This window comes from Thyridium curvatum, assembly GCF_004353045.1.
Source record: "Thyridium curvatum strain D216 chromosome Unknown NODE_4_length_842636_cov_84.159710, whole genome shotgun sequence".
In the NCBI taxonomy this organism is placed as follows: Eukaryota; Fungi; Ascomycota; class Sordariomycetes; order Thyridiales; family Thyridiaceae; genus Thyridium; species Thyridium curvatum.
In genome coordinates this window covers 352,130-372,672 of record NW_022156759.1, presented here as the reverse complement: position 1 = coordinate 372,672, position 20,543 = coordinate 352,130, and the positions used below count along the sequence as shown (strand labels likewise).

Here is a 20,543-nt window from a genome sequence, read left to right as displayed (position 1 = left end):
CTAAGATCCTGTTCCTGTCGCCTGCAGAACCCGGTTGGGTTACCCAAATACGCCACCCGCCGTAATCGCCCTCCTATTCCGGCGCGATCCACAGCAGGCGAAGTCTCCATTGGATCCTCTCCCCGCCCCAACGGATCTTACTCAGTCTGCGGCCCGCCCAGCGTTACTCCTCTTCTCTCCGCTCTCATTCTTTAGGAGCGGCCAATTGTCTTCCTCCTCCGCTGCTCGTGGTTTTGGTTCTTCACCTGTAATCCCCCTTACCGTCGCTGCTGGACCGGGTTGCTGTACGTCCCCTTTAAGAACGACGCCCAACAGCAAACGGCGCTTGGCTTACATGCACCTTGGAGACCACCGGCTTTTTTCGGCATCATGGCTTGCACAAATAGCTATGCCCTCGCCGCCGTCGAGGACCAGGGCGACTCCGAGGCTATAACCTCGGGTTCGCAACCACAGAGACCGACAGCGGGCAGGAGAAGACGGCATTCAGCATTCTTGCCACCGAGGAGGAAGTCCATCGTCAACCACATCATGGACGGTGAAGAACACCTCCTCTTCAAGGTTCGCACCCGGTGTCTCCGAGGGCCAAACACATTCTGGGCAAATGCTGACGAAGCGTTTAGGTTGACCTCTTCCTTTCCGAGCTCGAACGACGGCTTGACTACTTGGAGAGCTATGGAGAGATCAAGCTAGATGCCAGCATCGCTCGGGCATATCACACTTTGCAAGCGGTGCGGACAAGATGCTCTCAAGTGTCCGAGGAGGTTATCGGCGCCGGCCGACGGCGGGTTCAGGTCATGGTGGAGACCCTGGAAACTCGGTACCAGGAAGCGCTGGAAGCGGCGGAGAATGTCAACGAGAAGGCTCGTGTTGGCATCGAGCTGTTGGATGGGATGCTGTCGGATTTTGAAACCCATGCTTATAAGCTCCGAGAGCGGGGTTTGGCAAATGCGGCGGACGCTGCCGGCCATCTCATGGATGAAGGTCGTAGGGTGATGGATGAAGGATTCGAGCGTGCAAGAGAAGTTGTCGACGAAGGGTTCGAAAGAGCCAAGTGGGCAGCCGAGACGCTCGAAGACCACATCCAGCGGGCCGTTCACAGGGCAAGGCAACACGGCCTCATCAAATACGAAGACCTCCCCGTACCGTGGAGGATCAACCCGCACATCGTTGGCGGATATCGTTTCTCAGAAACGAAGCTCGGCTGTGTACGCTCGGTTTTCGGCGTTTCCAACGAGCTGGTCAACATTTGGTCGCACATGCTGGGATTCCTCGTGGTTCTCTCCCTAGCCTTCTACTTCTACCCCACGAGCGTCACGTTCCACCTGAGCACAAAGACCGACGTCTTCATCGCCGCCGTCTTCTTCTTTGCGGCATGCCAGTGCCTCGTCTGCAGCACGATCTGGCACACGATGAACTCAATCGCTGATGCCAGCCTGATCTCGTCACTAGCCTGTGTCGACTACACCGGCATTTCACTCCTGGTCGCCGCCTCGATCATGACCACAGAGTACACAGCTTTCTACTGTGAGCCATTCAGCCGGTGGTTCTACCTCGTCACTACCGCAGTTCTCGGCGTCATCGGCGTCATACTGCCTTGGCACCCACGGTTTAATGGACAGGACATGGCCTGGGCGCGCGTCGCCTTCTTCGTGGGGCTGGGCGCTACCGGCTTTGTGCCCATGGCCCAGATCTCATTGACCCGCGGTCCCCAATTTGTGTGGGAGTTCTACTCGCCGATCGCCAAGTCGCTGTGTGTCTACCTCTGCGGCGCATTCGTCTACGCGAGCAAGGTTCCCGAGCGCTGGTTCCCCGGCATGTTTGACTACTTTGGGGGCAGCCACAACCTGTGGCACATCGCCGTGCTCGGCGGCATCCTGTTCCACTACACTGCGATGCAGGACTTCTTCTCGACTGCCTTCAGGCAAGCGAGGGACGGTTGCCCTGCGTACTAGGGCAACAACATGGAACAGAGGTTTCCACACATACCTCCTCCAAATGCGACAATCTCCCAGCGATGAGCCCCGGCTTCTGTTGACAGCAGTTGTACCGCAAGTGCTACGTTCTGCAGAGGTGTGTTGAGACGCCAGCGCGGGGAGGAAGGTCGAGCGAGACATGACGATTACACGAAGCAGTTGGTGGACGTGAATGAGAAAAGTACTCTAGAGGAGGCCGGCTTCCCACAGTCGAGCTTGACAAGTCATGGTTTCGATCATGATTAAAAAACTTGTATTTGGTATCTAGAATTCTCGGACAATCACCAAGATGATTACGACTATTATGAGCATCAACAACCCGTGCTTTCTTTGCAATAGGGTGTGAATCCGCAAAACAAAACAAATCCCAAACATGCCGAACCAACGCCGTATAGTATCCCGTCTATGCAATGACCACCTCACAGACTGAATCTTTTTTTTTTTCTCAGAATCCCCCTTTTCAACCCAGCTCCTCCCTGCTATCTAGACCGGAAGGGTGTGAGCCGGACACTCGAACTCCCAACACAGAACCAGCATTCACTCCCTCGTTCACAGCGCCGACACGAGCACGGCAGCCAGCGCCGCGGCAGTGGCCACCCACGCCGCGCCGGGCCTCTGCTCGCGCCTGCCCGCGCGGGCGACCTGCACGTACGTCGGGGCCGCGAGGACGGACGTGTTGGTGCTGCCGTTGAAGTAGCCGTTGGTCGGCAGGGCAGGAGAGCCCGTGGTGGCGGAGGGCGCCAGCGTCAGCAGCGTGATCTCGTCGTCGGCGGAGGGGCCGTCGCCGACAGCGAAGACGGCGGCCGTGGCGTTGACGGTCGCCGTGGCGGTCACGGTGGGCGTCGAGCGCGACGTGCCGTTGCCGTTGATGTTGGTGACGGCTGCGGCTGCGGAGGCGAGGAGGGAGGCGGGCAGGGCGAAGCCTGCTTGTGCGGCGCAGGCGGAGAGGGATTGGCCCTGTTTTTTTTTTTTCCTTTGGTTAGTGACCTCGGGATCAAGGAGGGGGTCAGGGAGGGTTGGCCGGATGGATGCCGGGGGGCGTTATAATACCTCGACGCAGCAGTATCCGGCGACGGGGGCGCAGTAGAGGCCTGCTTCGCAGTAGCCGTTGTCGGGGCAGCATGTCTGTATCGTCGAGCGGGCGGGTTCTCTTTGTCAGCTTCTTTTTTTCGGATTTTTGTTTCCGGATACAACACTATCACTCTTTGACGGGGGTGGGGGGAGAGGCCCGAGAGACCTGCTGGTGGTGTGTCGGGAGGGTTGGATGTGAAGGAACCTACATCGCCTTTGCTCGGGGTGTAGCACATGGTGCTGTTCTCGGAGCCGCACTGGACGGAGCCGTTGCCGTACGTCTGGGCGCAGGTCAGGAGCTGGCGCTTGGGGCTCAGGAAGATGGGCGCATAGTGGGCGTGCTCGGCGGCGGCGGCGAGCATGGCGCCGGTGAGGAGGGCGGCGATGGAGATGTGCATGGTTGTGTGGTGTGTGGCGTTTTGGCCTTTTCTTTTTCTCGAACTGGAGGTTTTTATGTCTGCGGATCTCAGGGGAGGGTGGTGTCGTCTGGGTGCTTGATATCGTTCAGTCTCAAGATGTATGTTCTGCGTCAAGGAGTGAAAAGCTCTTAGTATCGTCGTTGGTCATGCTTCTCAAACACGGCAGGATAGAGTGATGGACGGCAGGTGGTCTTATAACCGCACCGAAACACGGCTTCGGCAACCGCACAAGAGCACCGAAACCTCTCCCTTCTTCACCAGATCTTCACCCCAAGTCTCCATCGTGCTCACACCGGAGGAATGTATGAAGCAGAGCTTCTGGGAACAGCTGAGCGGCCGAACAATGTAGTCGCATGATAGCGGCGGTGTTAGCATGGAATGTTGGCACTTGGGACTTTGCCCAGAAAGATGATCAAGGGGACTCAGTCTGCCCAAAACCTTCTTCAAACAGCTTCAAACAGCATCTTTACGCCCAGCAAGTAATCAAAAGTCGTTGGCATGTACAAGGCGTTCATGGCTAGCCGAGACATAAGTGCCAGTCGGTGGGCCCCCCCTGAGGCTAAGGGATGCCGGCAGTCGAGGGCTGCCGGGTGGAGGGGGCGCTTATATTGCGGCTTTGCATATTTGTCTGGAGATTAAGCGCCCGAGATGAGCAGCAGACACTCACTCTAGCAGAATCTGTGCTCATTAAAGCCTGGGAAACTGATGTGCTGAGAAAGTGCTGTACTGACCCGGGCGAGGGAGAGTCTGTATTGCGGCTCTGCGTGCCAACGGAAATGAGGGCCAGGAACTCCTTGCCCCGAGCCTAGGGAAAGGCAACAGTTGCATCACTGAATGACGTGTTGAAGTATAGAAAACATTCAAAAAGGAGGACAGATTTTCTGCGTAATAACCCCAATGACAGCTCTATGTTCATCTCGTTTTGTGTCATCTCTCCTAAGTTAACTGGCTGCCAGGTGGTAAAGTATCGGCGATGATCGATACGCCAAGTGATGTTTAATCAAGATTCTCTAGCAACTGTCGTTAAACGTTTAAGCCAATTTCTCCCATCCGGAGTTGCGCATGGCCTCTGATGTTGGCGGCGATCCAAGGGAGGTGGTCAAGCAAGGGAGCGGGGATTTTGCCTACCACTACCAACCCTCTTCAAGAAATCCACGGCGCATAAACACATCTTCGAAAAAGAGGTCATATAAAGGGATAATCGATTGATTATCTATAGGATCTCCATTCCGTCCCAATTGCCTCCTGGCCAAGCTCCCAAGATGTGACCCAAGTTTTATCCCAGACATTGCACCCCGAACCACCAGCCGTATTTTCGGTGCCCCGTCCCAATACATAATCTAACCATTGTGCTCATAACAACCCCCGCCCGGGCATTTCATTATTCGTAACACTTCGTCAAACACATCGTCATCCGGGGAGGCCAACTCGGTCGTGGCGCGACCCTGCGCACTGGAGGACTCAGTCGCCCTTGCATATACGTTGGCGACACGGGCACCATCGTTGCATCTCTCGCTGGCATTTCTTCCCACCAGTTCAATGCTCATTCATAATGAACAGCACCCACATCTCTGCATGCTTCTATGCAAGCCGTTCAGGCCGTCTGAGATCTGCCAGCTCTAGCTTCATTGAGTCGGCTCTCAACGCGACACTATGTGATGGATGCTGGCGATCCGCACTCAGACGCCGTACATATTGCAACCCAAGTTACACTGTACACACCGCACGATAGTCATCTACCGTTGGCAAAATACTGCCATAGCAGTCGTGCATCACTTGGCGTGACTGATGATCTCAGCATAGACGTCATCGGGGATCTTTCTGAGAATGTTGACTGCGAGATTCTTGATCTGATCGGCTTGGAGGGCAGGGAAAGATCGCAGAAGCTTATTAGGACTAAGGAGGAAAGAGTCAATCAACGGAACACTATAAAGCTAATATGCGTGACGCGTGACGGTGCACATACCTCGGACTTGTGAGAATCTCGTTGCGGATCAGCATCAGCTGCGCGACGATGCACAAGATGTTGAGGTGAGGACCGAACGCGAACAAGAAGTCCCAAAGTCTCAAAACCTCTGGAAGTGGTGGCGTGCAGGCGCACAGAGTCAGGACGGAAGGAAAGGCGTAGATCTCTGCAGAGAGGTTCTTGGTGAGGAGGTAAGAGCTGAGCTTGGGATCGACGATGGCGAGGACCTTGTCCACCAAGGCCAGTCCCTTGTGCACGCCGTCCATCGCACCTCTAATGTAGCCTGGACACTCCTTTGTTAGGAACTGGTAGAACGCTATGAAAGCTTCCGCCTCGCTTCGTGCGGCGTAGAGAAAGGGCGCCGCTAGAACGTTCATTCCCTGTACGTAGGTTCCGGGTTCGGAGACACCACTGCTCTCGGAGCCCTCGGTGGTCAGAGTAAGTGCTCGCGCACGTTGTCTGACGGCTGGCGAAGAGGTTTGCGAAGGCGAGTCGGTGCTGACGGCGCCGCTGCTTGTTGACGGCCTCTCTTCTATCTGCGCTAGGGAGGGTCTGCCACCGCCCTGTGGCTTGCCGAGCCGATCCTCACGAGCATCGTGCAACTTCCATGCGATAGCGTTGAGCAGACGGATCAAGCTTGCCTCACTCACTCGTCGCCGAAATAGCGGGTCCGTGGTGAGAGTGCGGAAGGTGTCATTGCGGATCTTGGAGTACGCCGGAGATGCACCGCGGTGGATCAGGGACAAGTAGGAATCGGTGTCCAGGATCGGGGAATCGAGGAGGATAAGCCAGACGTAGATCCGGAGTGAAGACTGAATGAGTGTCAGTTCAATAACTAGGCCGCCAAGCCGAACATTGCCAGCAGACTCACCATGCCATCGGCGTCGCTCTTAATGCCCTGGTTTAAAATCTTGAGCCTTGCACTCTCCAACGAACCGGTCACATCGCCGTCGACAGGGCCATCGCGGATCAGCCGCTCAAGCGACATGGCGTCCGCCAGGTGGTTGCGGGTACTGAGGAGATTGCGCCTTGCCGGCGTCATCATGCTGTTGAAGGGATTGGCCATAGCGGCATCGCTGTTGGCGCGGCCGCGCTGGGGAGAACGGTTCGAGGCGCTGACGTTTCGGCGCACCGGTGATCCGGAGCGTTGGAGCGGGTGGTGCTGAGAATGGTGCTGCTGTTGCTGCTGGAGTCGCTGCTGAGAGATGAGAGATGGGGTGCCCATCATGGAGGCCTTGGCGCCCAGATTATGAGCAGACTGCAGTTTGCGAAGCCTATGGGTGTTTGGCGAAGGCGGTGGTTGCAGCGTGGTGGTCATCAGGGCCGGGGGCAGCGACGGTATCGTCGACTCTTTTGTAGGACTCGGCATTGTGACGGCGACTTGGTGGTGGAGGAGTCAAGGTGAAGATGATTGCGCCTTGACGGCCCAGGAGAGTCACTGCAAAGATGCGACCGTGTCTCGAGTGCCAGTGATCTCAAGGTGAGACGAGACAGACGACATCTCGAGACCGTGTATGCGCAACCTTCACCCATCGTCCCTCCGCCGGCGGGGTGGCCCGAGCGCCATCTAGTTAGTGGGTGGTTGGTCGTCAATGGTCGGTGGTGAGTTTAGTGCATTCGCTGAACGCGTTTTTTCGTGACCGCGTTAATTGAAGCGGCGACTGTCTACAGCTGCCAGAAGGCTTACACGGAACATACAAGCAGCAACAGATGGCGGCAGAATGGTCAAATCAGCCGGCGATCCGGAGACGGAAAGGCTCTGGGTCATGGAAGTGTGCGTGAGAGAACGAGAAAATGCATTGCTGCTCCCCGCAAGGACGACAACCCAGGCTGCCAGATCCCAAGAACCCCGCTGGACACTTTACAGCCTCAGCTTCAGTATCAGAGCTGAGGCACCAGACGAGACCAGCATGGTCATCCACCTAAGTTGTTGGCACGGCTCTTCTTCTTCCATTGTTCTTTGCAACTTATTAGGGCTACTTTAGGCTGTGGTTGTGAGCGTGTTTCAACCTCATGCCCCAGGCCAGCCCCGCTTCTTTCAATAAAGTTCGAATGACGTGCTCGAGCTAGTCTCCAGTCCGATCTGTCCAGTCCAGCATGCTCTCGAGTCTGCTCAGACCCAGAGCATGCCTCACCATTCTTCGATTGAACACAGATTGATCAACTACCAATTCGATACAACGAAGAATACGTCCAAAAAAAAAACAAAAAAAAAAAGAAGGAAAAAGGAAAGGACACCGGGACCGGCAATAGCCGCATACGGATGGTCACGCTGGCCCCGAAACTGCTGTATCCTGCAGGGCAGCAGTGTCACGCAGACCGGAGAACTGAGCATCTGCAATGAACAACGCTTGAGGTCAGCCATGTGCACGGGTCAGGGACGCTGTGCGCACCCAGCAGATCTTCTGCACCATTACCTCACACCTGCGCTTGATGGCGGGACCGTACAGATCGAAAACTGGGGGCCGCAAAACAAGGGCGATCACATCACCGCCGGACCGCATGGCGCAACTGGGCACTAACGCATCTCTACAACACCTAATTGGCTGGTCTCTCGACATCCTAGGGTCCCCACGAAGACCAGGGGAGCTCCGAGCTTGCAAGGGTAGGGAGCTCATCCCTCCTCCCGTCCTTCTCGACTCACTACCACATCCAACAGAGCACCAAGTAGCTTCCGGAAAGCATGGCATTTTCGTGTCTGTCAGACTTGACGGCGAGGGCTTGGACCATCAGTGTGGGCAAGGGAAGTTCAACAAGAGAAACATTTAGATTTCCATCATCGGTCTTGTCTGCCGGGTCTCGCTACTCTAAAAATGGTCAAAGCGTAACGCGGCTCTGGTGTGTGTTAGTCGTCAAGTCTATTTTGATATCAAACTCGCCTGCAGCATTCCATTGACGGAAGCAACCCCCAATTTCTAGGAACGCCTTTCCTTTTTCCAGCGCGGTAGGCTGGCGGAAAATCCAAGAAGGCATGGTATGCCACCGCAGCTGGCCGGCCTTGGCGCACCCTGTAGGTACATGTGAGAGTCGATCGTAAGCACAGAGTGTTCACATGAACCCCCATCAGAGCTCAAGCCCTGTCGTATTTCCCCAGAGCTTCAGCAACTCGACGTCTGGAAAATCAACAATGTGCAGAGCTGAACATGTTGTGACCCTCTGTCTCTCTCATTTTACCTGATCAAGGGTTCATTAGGCGATGGTGTGGGGGATGGTCGAGTTTTTAACAAGCAGAGCATAAAGGAGAACAGGCTATAAGAAACGACGTCGCCACTAGCAAGCGACCGACAAGGTTGCTATGGCGCAATCCAGCCTTCAGTCCTTCCCAAATTGACCCCCCGTGCTCCCGTCATCTCGTGGAGCTCTTGCATCATCGCCCGCTACCTCGATATTGGTTTCTAGCCCCGGTCCGTCTCGTTGAGACCTGGTAAACCTCTGCCTCTGCCGGTGCCATTGCTTCGGATCCAGGTTCGCGCGGCAGTTCTTACTTACGACCTAATTCCCTATTATCTACAAGTACCTATTACCAACCTAACTTACTTTACCTGCTCAACATACAACACTTCTGCAGTGACTAATTGGGTTCGCTTGCGTTTCGGAACCTTTCCCCAACCTTCGACTACGCCCGAGACAAAAACCTACTCTTCTCCTGCACTCACGCCTTCTCGACCTTGTGAAGCTATTCGGTCTGGCCCTCGACAATCTCCTCAGCCTCATATGCAAGCAGTGTCTCTTACCCAGGCTAAGACTTGCTCGAGAGCTGCGTCCACGGCGGCCACACTCCCCCACCGGCGTCTGTGCCGTGTGCGCCATCCTGGTTTCTCGACCTGAGTGAAGGTTGCCTGGCTGAAAAGACGCCTTCTCTCACATCCCTGATTGGACCAGGGCCTGTCATTCGCCATATTCGACTGAGAGTTGACCCCCAAATGGCGCATCACTATTGATTCGCTCATCCCAGCTCTGGCGGCATCTCATTCTGCTTGGATCAGGTTGGCGACGGTGTCCACGAACGAACGGACGCATAACCCCCCTGGTTGGCCAGCCTGCCCCTTCTCCGGCTGCCACACCCGCGTTCAGCAGCTCGCCGTGGTCCCAGAGGCCTGGATACTCCCGCAGGCTTCGCTGACTTGGTTGTCCTTGGCTGTATATAAGCATTGAGTAGTTTCTTGGACATCCTCACAAGCTTTTTCGGTTTCTTTCCAAGACAAGTACATCGCGTCTCGCTGTCACACCAGTCCACACGACAGCATTTTCCTTGGGCGAGTCCAGGACATACAAGTCGGCATATCGCAATATCTCGTCTCATCGACTCGCGAGATCTATCTGCTCACCATGCCCAGCACGGCCACCAAGGTCGGGCATGTCCTGGCCAAAGGTTTGGGTATCAAGCTCCAGGAACGCCAGCCTTACAACGACGAGGTCACGCGCGGCGAGAGCGTCTTCTCAGTACAGACTGCTGATACCTTTGTCGAAGAACCCCCTCACACCTTCGACCTTGTCCATGAGCTTATCCCTACAGGCCACGATGTCGGCCAATACCTCTACTCACTCTTCCCTTTCATCCACTGGATCGGCCGTTATAACGTCCAATGGCTCATTGGCGACCTTGTCGCCGGTATCACCATCGGTGCCGTAGTCGTCCCTCAGGGTATGGCCTACGCTGGTCTGGCTAACCTCGAGCCCCAGTACGGCCTTTACTCGTCTTTTATGGGTGTGCTGCTGTACTGGTTCTTTGCCACATCAAAAGATATCACAATCGGGGTACGTATTTCCAAACTGCGTTACGAATTTGTGGCAAACCACTGATCATCCATCTCTGCAGCCCGTTGCTGTTATGTCCACCGTGACTGGCAGCGTTGTTACTGATATCATGAAAGAGCTCCCCGGCACTCGACCAGAGACCATTGCCTCGGCACTAGCCATTCTCGCAGGATCAATTGTACTTTTCATCGGCTTGATTCGATGCGGCTGGATTGTCGACTTGATCCCCCTTGTCTCCCTTTCGGCTTTCATGACCGGCTCTGCTCTGAGCATTGCAGCTGGCCAGGTCCCGGGCATGATGGGAATCACCTTCCCCAAGCCGTATACGACAAGGGACGCCACCTACTTGGTCATCATCAACACGCTCAAGGGCCTGCCGAACACCAAAATTGACGCCGCTATGGGCCTTTCCGCCCTTGCGATGCTGTACCTCATCCGAGGCGGCTGTTCCTATTGCGCGAACCGATTCCACAAGCACAAAAAGCTGTTCTTCTTCCTGTCGACGCTGCGGACGGCCTTTGTCATCCTGCTCTACACCATGATCAGCTGGCTTGTCAATATGAATCGTAGGGACCACCCGCTGTTCAAGATCTTGCAAAGCGTCCCAAGAGGTGAATTTCACTTGCTAAATCAGCGCGCATAATGTTCATACTGACAGAGACTATTAGGGTTCCAACACGCCCAGGTCCCCGTCCTCAACAGCTCTCTCGCTTCAAAGCTTGTCGGCCATCTTCCAGCTGCCGTCATCGTCCTCCTGATTGAACACATTGCCATCTCCAAGTCTTTCGGACGCATCAACAACTACACTATCAACCCGTCACAGGAAATGGTCGCCATCGGAGTCACCAACGTCCTCGGCCCCTTCCTAGGCGGCTTTGCTGCGACTGGCTCCTTCAGTCGCACTGCTATCAAGTCCAAAGCAGGTGTCCGCACACCTTTCGCTGGTGTCATCACCGCGTTGGTGGTCCTCCTTGCCATCTACGCTCTGCCACCCGTCTTCTACTACATCCCCAACGCCTCCCTCTCGGCAGTCATCATTCACGCCGTGGGCGACTTGATCACGCCGCCAAACACTGTCTATCAGTTCTGGCGTGTCTCGCCCTTTGAGGTGGTCATCTTCTTCGTCGGTGTCATCGTCACCGTCTTCACCACGATCGAGAATGGAATCTACTGTACGGTGGCCATTTCGGCCGCCATGCTCCTCGCCCGCATCCTCAAAGCCCGCGGCCGCTTCCTCGGCAAGGTCAAGGTGCACTCCGTTCTGGGCGACCACATCATCGGCGACTCGCACCGCCAGATCTTTGGCCAGTACGGCGACTCGGAGGGCCTCGAGGCTGAGATTGCCGCGAGGAACGTCTTCCTGCCCATCGACCACAACGACGGCTCCAACCCCGAAGTCGGCCTCGAGCACCCTTACCCGGGTATCTTCATCTACCGCTTCTCCGAGGGCTTCAACTACCCCAACGCCTCGCACTCGCTCGAGTACCTGACCAGCTACATCTTCAAGCACACGCGGCGCACCAACCTGTCGCACTTCCCGCGGCCCGGCGACCGGCCGTGGAACGACCCGGGCCCGACCAAGCGCGAGCTCAAGCGCCTGCAGCAGGCCGAGGAGGACGCCGCGCGCCGCGGCGTCGCCCGCGACGACGACGCGCCCGAGCTCAAGCTGCCGACGCTCAAGGCCGTCATCCTCGACTTCTCGTCGGTCAACTACGTCGACGTCACGTCGGTGCAGCAGCTCATCGACGTGCGCAACCAGCTCGACCGCTACACGGCGCCCGAGGCCGTCGACTGGCACATCGCCTGCATCAACAACCGCTGGGCCAAGCGCGCGCTGCTCGCCGGCGGCTTCGGGTACCCGGCCGAGCGCGCCGACGGCGGGCACCACCGCTGGAAGTCCATCTTCAGCGTCGCCGAGATCGGCGGCGCCGACTCGGCCGCCGCGGTCGCGGCGGAGAAGGAGGACGAGGAGGCGCTCGACCTCGAGCAGCAGGCCACGCGGCGGACGACGACGGCCTCGGCCGGGACGGAGATCGGCAGCGAGCACAGTGCGGCGTCGAGCGACGGCGAGGTCGGCAAGCAGGCGATCGGCGGCGGCACCGGGGCTGGGGTTGCGGTTGCTACGACGGGCAGGATCAACAACAGGTCTCCCCGGCGCGGCGTCACGGTGCACAGCTTCAACCGCCCGCTGTTCCACGTGGACCTGACGAGCGCGGTGCAGAGCGCCATCACCAACGTCGAGGCGCGGGAGGAGGTCAAGGGTCCGGCGTCGATCGGCGGTGTCCTGGCATGAGGAGGAGAGGGGTCCGGGCTGAACCCTCTTGTTTAGAAAAGCGCTTTTCTTTTTATATATCGTCCTTTGGAGGATGACGGCATGAAGTAGAACAATTCCCCTGATGACCATGGGGCTTATGAGCTAGGATAATAGAGCTTGAATGAAGCATTTCGCATTTCAAAGTCTTGGTGTCTGAGGACTAGCCGCGTTATGTGCTATCTAATAGCATCTAAGCCAACGTAGAGATGTGAGATAAATAACAAGTGCTGTCTCCCTCAACTTATCTCCGTCGCCGTTTGAAGCGAGCTTGGCTCGACCTTTGTCTTAAGAGTGCCGTATGGGCCGTATCTGATAGTGCCATGTCCCGATGTCATTTATAATCGGTTGTTTTTGCGACGCTGGAATCCGAACCGTAACTAGATACCAGATCGAGCAGCAAGCTAGCAATAGAGGCTACACATAGCATGTCTTGCTGGGCATGGCCACAGGCGCGGCTGCATATTTGCCTCGGTCAAGACCTTCTGTCTCGAGAAACTAGCAAGTCTGGCCAACTCCTCGTCTTCTCAGGCCTGCCTACTGACAACTGCCCGAAGTACCTGTGACGCGATGGCTCAAGTAGAACGAGCCATGCAAGGCATCGGCTGTAAGCCGCTTTCGACGACGAGCAGCGGCAGCAGGCCGAATCAGCGGTCCATCTCAAGCCTGATTCAAGATGCTGGAGCCAGCTGTTTGGCCTCGAGCACGTCGACGTCGAGAGACTCCATAACGTCGACGATCAAGCCCAGGCTCTCCATGAAGGAGTTGACGGCTACACGGAGCATGCGGTTCGTCGCGGCGCTGTACTCAATGCGCAGGACGTTCTCTTCCGCCGAGCCGGCAGCCGACGTGGTGGTAGAGAACGACCGATGGACCAAGGGGGACAGCTCCTTGTCCGGCGACAGAGCGCGCAGGGCGACTGAGGCCAGGCGAGGCGTCGGGAAGGGGACGTCCAGTGTGCTGCGGGGGGGCCTTGATTAGCCTCACTTTCCGACCCGATACCAAGGCTGCAAGAGAGCGCACGAGTCTACTTACAGAGAGCAGGGGAACTCGGTGCTGGCGGCCATGGTGATCAAAGGGATTCACTAATGACTCTGACGTAGACTGTGTTCAAGCTGAAACGGTGTCGGCGTCCCAGATGCACCGGTGAGGGGGAGGGGGCGATGTTCTCTGGAATGCAAATGAAGTCACAGCCACAATGGGATGTACGTACTCCGTAGACTCTGGCGATGGTCCGTCTCTGCGACTTTCCAACAACAGAATTTTGGACGATCCGCGGATCTGCTGGTATGGAGCCGGGTCGTTGGTGGGGTTCCAGACCGTGTGCAACGGGCCCGCCTCAGCGAATCAATCCTCCAGAAGAGAGTCAAACCCGGTGGCACTAGCGTGCGTTGCAGAACAAGAACTCAGACTCTCCAGCGCTGTGTGGCTTTTAGGTGTGCCTAGGCCCGTTACTGGGGCTGCGTTGCCCTGGCGACGACCCCTGGCCCGGGGCAGCTGTGGCGATTCACGGGCGCTGGAGCTGCGATTGGCTGGCGGCGTTGTTATGGACAAGGGTTCGACGATGGGCCTCCAGGCCTGTCCCCCCCCAAATGAAGCGTTTTATGCGTGCGCTAAAGCCAGTATGGCAATAACAACAACCTTCCTAGCCAACAGACAAGGTACACACATACCACAAAACATTGCCCACGATACAAGACCAGACCTGCTCGCATGCCTCATTTCCCAATCAACAACAACAACCTTCTCTTCCTCTTCCCTCCACCGCTCCTCTCAACGCCTGCGCCGGTGATACTTGCAGTGTCTCTACAATCGTAGGAAAAGGACATTGCTTGCTTGCCGCGCTGTGTATTCACATTAATCATTGTCAAGAGCATCTCATCGTCTCCCGTCCTGAGCATCTTGGTGTCGAAGCATTTTCGTGCGATCTGTCTTGCCGTCGCATTCTTCAAGAAGATCCCTTTTTTACTATTCTACTGGATCTGAGTAACCTGCGCTTGAGCATATACAAGAGAGAACTTGCGATTGGACATTTACCTCGCCCTTTCCGCCCAGCATCGCCGCCATAGCTTGCGCGCTTCCTGCATAACTTGCGACAGAAACATACAACGAAAGAACCATTTGGGATCGAACAGCATTACTCCGGCGGCATGGCGCCTTCCTCCAAACACCCCACGAACCTGGGGCAGATCATCGAGTACATTCCCGGTATGTTGACATTGCTGCTCGCTTTACCCCTCGGCGATACCGCAGTCTTGCAAGCTCTTCCAACCAACCTTATGGCATTGCTACTCCCGCTCTCCAATGGACGCGAGCAGATCTGAAAGTCCTCCGGGACCCAGCACTCCACCTCCATTCGATCTCACCTACTATCTTAGCTACTTCACGTTTCCTGTTATGCTGACAGCCTACACAGACCGCCTCTACCTTGCATCATACACTGTTCCTCCGACCGCCGACACCATCTTTCCCTACCCCGATCCTCCGCTGAGGTCTCCCAGCAAGAGGTCACAGCGTGCGATCGATGGCCCGGTCCCGGTAGCGACCCCTGCGCACAAGCAGCCTTACTACTTCTCCGTTGATGATAGCCTCCTGTACAATGCTTTCCACCACGATTTTGGCCCGCTCCACATTGGCCACCTCTACCGCTTTGCCCTGCAGTTCCACGATATCCTCGGTGCCAAGGAGAACAAGGACCGTCCTGTCGTTTTCTGGAGTAGAGCTGACGCCCGAGGTACGTTTCCAACGTGACGTCAGGAGTATTAGGTGTGAGCGCTGACGGTCGAGTCACAATAGCACGAGCAAACGCTTCTTGCCTGCTAGCATGCTATATGGTCCTGATCCAATCCTGGCCGCCACATCTCGCCCTGGCCCCAGTGGCACAAATAGATCCCCCTCTGATGCCCTTCCGTGACGCTGGATACAGTCAGGCGGACTACGGTATCACTGTTCAGGATGTGGTCTACGGTGTCTGGAAAGCCAAGGAGGAAGGCTGCTGCGCCCTCGAGAACTTTGACTTGGACGAGTATGAGAGATTCGAAAGGGTAGAGCACGGCGACTTCAACTGGGTCACTCCCCATTTCCTGGCCTTTGCATCGCCGCAACACAGCCCTGTCGCCCGCATCACCGAAACCTCGGAGCTCTTTTCAACGCTGCCCAAGACACTGGCAGCGGTTGACGCCCACCCTACTCTCCCCCAGCCTTTCAAGAATGTCTTGAAGCACTTTTCAGAACGCAACATCGGCCTCGTTGTTCGATTGAACTCGGCGTTATACTCGCCTTCATTCTTTGAGGCTCTCGGCATCCAGCATGTTGACATGATCTTTGAGGATGGCACCTGCCCGCCGCTGTCAACTGTTCGAAAGTTCATCCGTCTTGCCCATGAGACGATCACTGTCAAGAAGAAGGGGATTGCCGTTCACTGCAAGGCAGGACTCGGCCGCACGGGCTGCCTCATCGGTGCCTACCTGATTTACAGGCACGGCTTCACTGCCAACGAGATCATCTCGTATATGCGCTTCATGCGACCCGGAATGGTTGTTGGTCCTCAGCAGCACTGGCTGCACCTGAACCAGGGCACCTTCCGCGAGTGGTGGATCGAGGAGCGCATTGAGCGCAAGCTCCGCAAGGAGCTCGCTGCGACTAATGCTCCCAGCACGCCCATCCGCTCCATGCAGAAGGCCAATCTGGGCAGGTCAAGCCAGCAGGCCTCTACGCCGCCCAACCGGAGCGCGTCCAACCGCACACCCCTCAGTGAGATGGACCAAGAGCGCAGCAATGCTCAAGATGACTACCTGCCCGCCCCTACCCCTGGGCAGCCCCGGAAGACGGGCCGTGTTGACCGCCACCATCCCTATGGCCGTAGCAATGTCAATCACACCACTGTGGAAGAGGAGACGGGCCTGGAGCAAGAGACGGAAATCATGTCGGTCCACCGTACGTCTCATGGCGCCGAGTCGGACGAGGAGATCCACCTGCGGATGCGCATGCACCGCAAGCCATCGGCCTCGCCCGATGCTCGGTACGAGAAGTCGTCGCGCTCTGTTAGCCACACGACGGTGACGACCTCGTCCTACAGCGCGACGCAGTACATCGACAACGACGCCTCCAACGACATCGAGAACATCGGCTCGGCCGTGAACCGCACCAAGTCGATGCACGACCGCGAGCAGCGCGCTAGCAGCGCCTCGGGCGTGCTCACCAAGGTCCGGGGCACGACTGGCAGCACGCGGCGGTCGGGCAAGGAGTCCTCTGGTGGTGTGCGCAAGACGAGCGGCCGCGTCGGTAGTGTGAGCGCCACGGCGAGCACCACGACGGCCTCGGCTGCCGCGAGGAAGATCTCTGGCCTATGATGAGAGCGGCGACAAAGACCTAATCCTTCGACACTTGGCAATTCCTTCTTTTGAAACGAATCATGACTCGAGATACTTCGTTACGAAACCTTTTTTCTTCTCACTGGACCATGCATGCGAGGAATCGGCGTTATTTTTTAGTTTTCTTCCATGTATGACAAGACGACACCAAACGGACGGGGAAACAAACACTCACATAAAGGGAGCGAATTGGGTACATCATGATCACAACACGAACTTGACACCTGAGACACCTGGCCTGGCCTAGAACCTGAAACCTGATGTTGGAGTTGGTGGTAGAGGCGCATTCCTCATCTGTTTTACTCCTTCTCGCCGTACGTATACGGCGAAACGAGAGACGGAGGGGAAGAAGGGGGGACGAAGTCAATGAATGGAAATGAGGAGAGGAGTTGTTTGTCTTTCTTGCTGTTTTATAAATGTCTATTTTTGATGCTGTTGTTGTTGTTGTTGCTGTTGCTCGTTGAATGACTTGGACAAGGCGTTTTACTTGCAAGGAATCAGGCGAAGGGGCAACTTAAGGGGGCGGGGGGCGTGTCTCGTATTACTTTTCCTCTTTTTTTTCTCCCATAAAGCTGATAAACATGAGAGAGTGCCTCTTGAATTAGATCGCATGTCCACTATGCAGACCATCTTGCTCCAACCGTACAAAGTGCCATGATGACGGAAGCAAGTACGAGAAGTGTCTTTGCTCAGGTCCTTCTGGTGTGCGTAACACCTCACTCATCCCGTCAGATTCAGACGTCGAGAGTTGGAGGATGTCCAGTGATCTACCACACTGTAGCTAAGAAAAAAGATGTTGTGGTATTTTGCTATCTAAACGTGCCTCAAAACCAGTGAGGCAGAGTAACTATATACATGTATATGGAGAGGCGCACCTTGTGGATTTATTTGGTCTAGTTAAGAGAAAGATGAAACTAAAATAGAGTTGCAGGTATCATCAAAAGGGAGTCCAGCTCCCTGCGGAATGACCTGCCAGCCTGACGAAAGAAGAGAAAGAACAACGCGTCGCTACATATCTCACACAAACACACACACCGTCCTCTAAGTAAGTCACCGCGCCCTCTTCGCCCCTCTATCCTGCCCAGACTCGGAGCCCGACGGCCCACCGGCCCTCTTGGACCCAGCCCGCGAAGACGACGCCGAGGCCGATGCCGCCGATGCCGCCGCCGCCGCCGCCGCCGCCGCCGCCGCCGAGGCCTCAGCGGCCCTCTCGCGCTCGCGCTCACGGCCTTTCCGCGCCACGCCCTTGCGCAGCACCGTGACGAGGCCCTCGAGGCGCCGCATGAAGGACTCCTGGTACCCGCCGACGCCGACGACGTCGCGGATGCTCTCGAGCTCGTCGATGTACTGGCTCTGGTCGGGCAGCAGCAGCAGCGCGTCGAGCAGGAGGAGCATGGTCGCCGTGTCGCTGCTGTCCGCGCCGGCGCCGCTGCCGCTGCTGCCGCCGCCGATGAGCCGCTGGTAGAGGTTGCGGTCCGGGTGCGCCCCTCCGGCGCGCGGGTCCGCCGACGCAACGGCCTTGAGGATCCAGACTAGGGCGCGGGCGGCGCTGGCGCGCTCGCGTGTGGATAAGGGCCGCGACTGGTCGAGCATGATGTGGATCTGCTGCACCACGCGGGCGATGTGGCGGGCGGCCCAGGGGACGTCACGGGGCCCCTCGGCCGTGCTGGCGCTGCCAGCAGCGCTGCTGTCTTGTTGTTCCGTCGCTGTTGATGATGGGATATCTCTTGTTGTGGGTTGGGAGGTGGTATATGCGTTGAGGTCGTCTAGGACCCGAGCTACACGCTGCTGTAGCTTGCGGAAGGGGTCTCTGACCTTGTCGGTCGGGTCCAAGAGCTTGAGGAACATAGCAAAGATCTCGTTGTTGGACAGGAGGAGGTGTAAAAGCGTGAGTTCGAGATCACCACGGGTGATGATCTCGCCCTGGTCCAGCTTGGTGGGACTCTCGGCATCAAATATCTCAGGTCTGTAGTTGTCCTGCTCGTCGTCGTCAATGTCGGCGACGGCGGCGAGGATCTCTCTGGCCTCCCTTACCCGGTGCCGATTCGGCTCTGGGAACGTGTTTGGGAAGCCCGGGTCGCAGTGAAGCCCGTCGGCCAGGATGTCGAGGTGGAAGTCTGCTATTCTGGCATAGGGGTCGCCGACCTTAGAGGGAAAGCCACGGTCGTTGAGCTCAAGTTCCTGCTCGGGATCATGATCGTGGACTGTTTGTTTTGCAAGCTGGTCCATCAGCCATATCAGGTGCCGGCACGGCCCACTGCCATTTTTCATGCAGTTGCAGCTCGGGCTAGGATAACTGCTATCCGAAGCACCGACATATATAGCACGGGGCACAATTTCGTGTACCTGGAAGGCGTAGAGGCTCCTTTGGCTATCAAAATTGCACCATTGTAATGTGATGAGGGGCAGATCCTCCTGCGGCGTCTCCGAAAAGAGGTCTCGGACAATATCTTGAGTCTCGTCCCCGAGATTCTCGATATTGTACCGCAGTCCCGTAGTCGGCGAGCGCACATGGAGACTGGTGGAGTAGTCATCATCGGACTCTTCGTCCTCCTCATGGGGCAAGGGGTCACGTTCAAGGTCATGGCGGGCTGGACTGCCAGCGTCCGTGGAGCCTTTTTGACCATGGGTGCGGGTGGCTGGAACCATATTTGAAATAGAGAGCTTGCTGAACCGTGATGTTGGATAAGACATTAGAGTAAATCAAAACAAAAGAGGAAAGGAAAGGTGAACGAGAATGGTGTTGTGAGTCAACGACCTGAACACCATCGAGCACGTTAGAAGATGATTTTTATAAGAAAGAGCACGACAGGAGGGAAGTCGACTCAAGGCAGGAAAAGGAGTCACTGACAAGGCGATGATGGAGGCGGCCCAAAAATGAGGCCAAGATCCGTTGGCAGCATCATCGGATGGACTCCTAGTTGTTGGAGGTTTGATAGCAATGCAATGGCAGTGTAGGCAGGCCAAGGGTCAACCGGAGAGCAACCGTAGGGTAGAAAGGTGCGGTTAGACCGCTTGTTCTGGCTCGTCACATGGGGAGCCATGATTCACATGTCATTGCGACAATATCAAAGAGCAGGCACCGTCAGGTTTCTCTGCATGCAAGTGTGCCAGAATGAAGCCATCCCATCCCAGTAGATCCAGGGCTGAGCAGATGCAGGGGTAGCGCTCTAGAAAAGACGCGGAAGCCTGGAGGCAGAGTAGTCCTCACCGATCGAAAGTGGTTTGAACGGTATGCGGGAGAGATAGATGGAGAAGGCTTCCATGGAAAAGGTTAGGGAGAAACCCCAATAGCCGAGAGAATGTCCAGGCAATGGACGGGCCAGCAGGCAAAATGGGGGGCAAGCCCTTGCCGTTCCAGAGCACCGGTAACCAACAGTATCGCAGGAAGCGGCCTCTGCAGGGATCATGACGACGGCCATGTCTCTCTCGCTGCCTATCACGATGCCCGAGAGTCGCAACTGCAACGGTGCAATGTCTGCATGCCCGGTGGCAGCGTCCACTCTCCCTCACTTGAGGAGGGCCGTTTCAAAGGTCCTCTTGCTCTCCACTGCGAGAAGCCTTTCTCGAAAGCGTGTCTCTCGCCCGTCTCTTCTGCGCAGTTTCTGCGTGTCGGGCACCGATGCCGGTACCTTGTTGATACAAATGTGATGAAAATAGATGTTCAATAGC

At 56.5% G+C, this 20,543-nt stretch overlaps 7 protein-coding genes across 7 annotated transcripts; 3 read left to right on the top strand and 4 right to left on the bottom strand.

The window, feature by feature from the left end:
• Nucleotides 1–369: 369 nt before the first annotated feature.
• E0L32_001052 (uncharacterized protein) lies at nucleotides 370–1,952 on the top strand (the record flags this gene model as incomplete). The annotated part of the gene is made up of 2 exons (XM_031133195.1): nucleotides 370–558; nucleotides 621–1,952. The coding sequence occupies 2 exons, from the start codon at nucleotides 370–372 to the stop codon at nucleotides 1,950–1,952; spliced, it is 1,521 nt and encodes a 506-aa protein (XP_030992945.1).
• A 570-nt stretch (nucleotides 1,953–2,522) lies between these two features.
• Nucleotides 2,523–3,442, bottom strand: E0L32_001051 (uncharacterized protein; the record flags this gene model as incomplete). The annotated part of the gene is made up of 2 exons (XM_031133184.1): nucleotides 2,523–2,946; nucleotides 3,024–3,442. 2 exons carry the CDS (start codon nucleotides 3,440–3,442, stop codon nucleotides 2,523–2,525), a joined length of 843 nt encoding a protein of 280 aa, XP_030992944.1.
• Nucleotides 3,443–5,235: 1,793 nt separating this feature from the next.
• Nucleotides 5,236–6,798, bottom strand: E0L32_001050 (uncharacterized protein; the record flags this gene model as incomplete). Its single annotated transcript, XM_031133173.1, has 3 exons — nucleotides 5,236–5,359; nucleotides 5,430–6,241; nucleotides 6,301–6,798. 3 exons carry the CDS (start codon nucleotides 6,796–6,798, stop codon nucleotides 5,236–5,238), a joined length of 1,434 nt encoding a protein of 477 aa, XP_030992943.1.
• Nucleotides 6,799–9,758: 2,960 nt separating this feature from the next.
• On the top strand, nucleotides 9,759–12,480 carry E0L32_001049 (uncharacterized protein; the record flags this gene model as incomplete). Its single annotated transcript, XM_031133162.1, has 3 exons — nucleotides 9,759–10,187; nucleotides 10,249–10,798; nucleotides 10,856–12,480. 3 exons carry the CDS (start codon nucleotides 9,759–9,761, stop codon nucleotides 12,478–12,480), a joined length of 2,604 nt encoding a protein of 867 aa, XP_030992942.1.
• A 689-nt stretch (nucleotides 12,481–13,169) lies between these two features.
• Nucleotides 13,170–13,565, bottom strand: E0L32_001048 (uncharacterized protein; the record flags this gene model as incomplete). The annotated part of the gene is made up of 2 exons (XM_031133151.1): nucleotides 13,170–13,458; nucleotides 13,534–13,565. The coding sequence occupies 2 exons, from the start codon at nucleotides 13,563–13,565 to the stop codon at nucleotides 13,170–13,172; spliced, it is 321 nt and encodes a 106-aa protein (XP_030992941.1).
• Nucleotides 13,566–14,648: 1,083 nt separating this feature from the next.
• On the top strand, nucleotides 14,649–16,850 carry E0L32_001047 (uncharacterized protein; the record flags this gene model as incomplete). The annotated part of the gene is made up of 3 exons (XM_031133140.1): nucleotides 14,649–14,706; nucleotides 14,915–15,232; nucleotides 15,295–16,850. 3 exons carry the CDS (start codon nucleotides 14,649–14,651, stop codon nucleotides 16,848–16,850), a joined length of 1,932 nt encoding a protein of 643 aa, XP_030992940.1.
• Nucleotides 16,851–17,921: 1,071 nt separating this feature from the next.
• E0L32_001046 (uncharacterized protein) lies at nucleotides 17,922–19,520 on the bottom strand (the record flags this gene model as incomplete). Its single annotated transcript, XM_031133129.1, has 1 exon — nucleotides 17,922–19,520. The coding sequence occupies one exon, from the start codon at nucleotides 19,518–19,520 to the stop codon at nucleotides 17,922–17,924; it is 1,599 nt and encodes a 532-aa protein (XP_030992939.1).
• Between the last annotated feature and the right edge of the window lie 1,023 nt (nucleotides 19,521–20,543).